Source organism: Hylaeus volcanicus, chromosome 1 (assembly GCF_026283585.1).
Source record: "Hylaeus volcanicus isolate JK05 chromosome 1, UHH_iyHylVolc1.0_haploid, whole genome shotgun sequence".
Lineage (NCBI taxonomy): Eukaryota > Metazoa > Arthropoda > Insecta > Hymenoptera > Colletidae > Hylaeus > Hylaeus volcanicus.
Genome location: NC_071976.1, coordinates 33,161,342 through 33,165,740, shown reverse-complemented (window position 1 = coordinate 33,165,740; position 4,399 = coordinate 33,161,342). Strand labels below are relative to the sequence as shown.

The 4,399-nt window shown below is 34.9% G+C and overlaps 1 protein-coding gene across 1 annotated transcript in view; it reads right to left on the bottom strand.

Annotated features, from left to right (window-relative positions):
- LOC128872856 (abhydrolase domain-containing protein 2) overlaps nt 1-2,808 on the bottom strand; it is a 24,153-nt gene extending 21,345 nt beyond the window's left edge. The window contains exon 1 of the mRNA XM_054115954.1: nt 2,350-2,808. Within this exon, the coding sequence (XP_053971929.1) occupies nt 2,350-2,504 (155 nt within the window). The 5' untranslated portion in view covers nt 2,505-2,808. The remainder of the gene's footprint in view (nt 1-2,349) is intronic.
- Between the last annotated feature and the right edge of the window lie 1,591 nt (nt 2,809-4,399).

Below are 4,399 nucleotides of genomic sequence, written 5' to 3'. Positions count from 1 at the left end.
AGGACCTCCAACATTTTTGGGACACCCTGTATACATACTATACTGTTCAGATTATAATACACACATTCACTTGGCTTGCAATTCTTTTCCTGTGCCTATAAAAATATTAATGTGCATAAATATTTGCAGTATAATTATAATGAATTTTACTGTTCGTGCATACTCTTTTTAAAGTTTCGTAAACAATAAAAGAAACTTTATTAAAATTCTCAATTTTTATAAACGATTATTGTATCTTGATATGGTTTTTGTACACTCGGAATGTTAATTTTAATTCAAATAATTGTAAATTTTAAGATGACTCGAATTCAGTGTCAAAATGTTATAAACGACGTTTACGTCGATATTGGCATTAATTTGTTTTTATTCCGATATAAAACTCAGACAAACTTTGATATAAACTGAACACTCAACAAAAATATGTAGTACAGCATTACATTCGCAGTCGTTCGTTCACCTCCAATTGCCTAGAAGCGTAGTGTCCTAATTGTTGCGAACAGCCGAAGACATTCCAAAAATCAGTAAGTATCGAAGAATGAATATAACACAAACACCTTCGGATAAATTTGCCACGTTGAAAGATAACCTCATATTAGTCACTATCTTCCGATAACAGTGATGCGGACTTATTCAGTGAGGTCATAGCCGAGAACAGAAGTCATTATGCATTGCCCGAAATGGAAGAACAATGTTAACGATTACGATATCTACTTCTTCCTCAAGATGCATCGTCTATTAATCGCGGCGAATTAATCGATTTGTTTCAATACGAACGTCTAACAACATTAACGTATTTTTATAATCAGATTTTGCAAATTAAATGTTTCTTTCACAAAAAAGTGTGTAAATGTTTACATTCTCAATTGTATTCATTTCTTTTGTCCGTGACCATTTCTCTATATTAATTATTACTAGTAACCTTGGATTAATCGTGGAAGCCTATTTTTGAAATGCGTTTTTTTCGAAAAAAAACCTCTTCTCTGTTTAAAAAAAAAATTTCTTTAAGGAGTACACTCCAAATTTGTGATAATAACAGACTGTTATTAATACACCGCACTGGAGAGTAATTATTAAAAACGTTCGATATGATATTTTATCATGTATTTTAAATATATCATACAATTATTTGCACAAGAGAGAATATGTAGATAACAGAAATAGACAGATCCCAATAATGGATGACGAATGAAACCAACGTAAAACCGACGTTTATCGGGTTGGACAATTTATCTATTTATCTGTTCGTTAATACGGATCAAATCAACGATACCAATTAATTTCATGCCATTGCAAAATATTTAACTATATAACTAAAAATTTAATTTTTATTTAACTAATAACAAATAAAACGTATTCACATTTCATTCGGTGTCAGAAATTTCTAGACACGAATTTTGCCCATCATCGGTGGACAATTGCCATACGTTCGATAACGTTAGTCAACGTAAACATTACGTTATGTTGCATTGACAGTTTCATTTTTCACAACGCGTATCTCGTAACGAAATTAGAAGGAAGGGTCACTGTCTATTAGTGAAAACTAGATCACACCCGTGCAGTCTACCGACCGGTCATTAGACGCCTTTGCTACCTTTCGACCGTTTCTAGCAACTTTCGCGAATTTTCGATGAATACCAATCGATGAAACGATTTTTGAAACAGTCTTTTGCATTCAGCAAGAAATTAAAATTTCAATTAACTTTCAATAAACGAAGCAATTCGAAAAGAGGTGAGTACCAACTTTCCCCAAGGAGGAAATAATTTTAAAAATGTTGTTAATTTCTATTTCAAACACGTCAGCAAAACAGTCATTTTCAACATTAAACAAGTTAAAGCTCAAAATATTAAAATATCATTTGTACAAGAAAAGTGCAAATCGTGTTTAGTGAACAGGTATCTCGTGACAAAAAGTAGTACAAATATTTATTAAACCAGGTGTAGATTTCTAAATTATTGTTTTGAATTAGATGGTCTACTTGTCTTCTCGGTAAAATGGAGTTTAATTAAAAATTATTCCGATTTATAAAGATAAGAATTCGAATAACAAAATTCCTATGGGTGAACTATTGCGAATCAACTATTATACTGATATGAACGAGTGTATAAAGTGTGTTCGTATCATTTAAACGGGATCCTCAATTTAGTATCGGACCCTATGAAGTTCGAATGCGTCACCGAGTCTATGCATACCATATGAAAGATATACACATATACAGCGTCCTGGAGAAACCTAACCTCACTTTCATCCTCTCGATGTAACACAAAAAAAAGGTGGTCCTCGCGCGTCTTACAGCATTGCAAGATGTTCAATTGAACGAAATAAATAAAAAATGTACAGAGGAAACTTACGGTTCTAGGATGACCGGTGCAATCTTAAGTATCGTCGCAAGAAAGTTTTGATCCTGACAGACGAGCAACGGTTTCTGCGGTGCACTGTTTACGTTCAATATCCTGAACAGGATGCATAGAATTACGGCAAATACGGCAAGAAGAGCCGTGGACATTTTTCCTTACACCTCGTGTATCGCGACTGACTCTATTTTACTCGTGTGTCTTTCACGTGCCGCGACTACGGAATCGATTAGCAAAAGCGAGCGTAGAACTGCACAAAGTGATGTCTGTACACGCGAGAATTACGAAGGAGGTTCCAGTATGCCTCTTGCAAAGGCTCAGAAGCGCGACGTATTCGTGACTGAGACTGTGCGCGACTATTTCGCGTTTGTTTTACCGGCAATTCTTGACGGTCGATTTGCGCGTGCCTATCAATAGTTAAGTTCGCGGAACCTCCATCTGTCCGCGCCGCTCGAAATTTCAATACAAATGGAGAAAGGAGTACATATACATGTATATGTGTATATATGTATGTACATATATGTATAGAAATAGATATATAAACGAGCACACGATTAGAGGTGAAGTTCTTATATTCAGAGAGGGGCCAAATTTGAATCTAAATACAGACAGGGCCGGCTACATAATTTGCGAGACCCAATGCAAAAAGATGTGCGGGTCCCTTGTCCAAAAAGCAGGAATCAAGTGACACGTTATTGGTAGATTAATATACAGGCTGTCCCAAAAATGTTGCAACACCTTGAAAGGGATGGTTCGGAAGGTGATTTGAAACAACTTTTTCCTTAGCGAAAATGTTGTCCGAGTCTTCGTTGAGGAGATATTAACGGAAAACACTGACCAATCAGAGCGCGAGTATGCCGATGGAGCGCTCGCGGTAGCGTATGAGCGCGGCCGCTTAGCGCATAGTCTTCGTACCACGGCCGCTCCGTCGGTATACCCGCGCTCTGATTGGTCGGGGTTTTCTGTTAATATCTCCTCAACGAAGCCTGTTACTAACTTAATGTTCAATCTATATAATTGAAAGCGACGTCAGTCGTTCGTGACAAATGTAAGATTGCAAATAATTATTTATAATGTTCAATTTTGGATAAGATTTCTCTGCTGATGCAACTCTTACTGGAGTTGTTGAGAGTATTTTATAGTTTGTAACAATATTTGGATAAATTCTTGATAATATTATTCTTAAATATAAATTGTAGTATATCGTATGATTTGAATACAAAATTTGGAATAACGAAGGAAAGGTAGACGTCTTTTAATTCATTATTCGTTCAATAAGAATTACAATGCATTTATGAGGAGAGAAGCAATTTATACAATATAAATAAGAATGAAAGAAAAAAATAAGTTTTTTAATTTTTCTAGATGTCTACAAACAATTCAAATTTCCTATATAACGCGTGTAATATTTCCAGTGAAATCTTCTTTCGTTTATCGTAATTGCATTACGTACTAGTAATTGATGGGTTCGCAGGAAAACTGGGACTTCGAACTTTAATTTAATTCCGAGGAAAGTATACCATGTCATATCGCGGAAACAGTTGCGTGTATACGTATACGCGCATGTATACTTCCTGATTCCCTCTTACTTAACTTCCTTTGACTTGCGACAAATGAAATTGGAATTATCGATTTAATATCGAAACGTAGCAACGATTATTGAAATAACGGACTACAGTGACAACGATGCGAATATAAACGAGACGAATTTCACACATTCTTCTCGTTCTACGACGTTCATAAGTAATTCTACATTTTATGCTTGGATAGCGCATAATTTAAATATAAAAAAGTTTCCTTCCACGAATAAATCCATAATAAAGGTTTTGTAATTAAAAATATAAAAATGCGGGGAAAGAACAAAAAAAGAAACGCCAAAAATAACGGTAGAAATGGAAAAGACGGTAAAAATAATAATGGTACTAAAAGCAAAGGAACAAAAAGGTCAAGAAAAAGTGGAGGAAGGGCGAAATTTTCTATGGATATTTTCAATGAGGAGGTAATGGAAAATGCTTACTACACTTGCCATAATATTATGGATGTATTG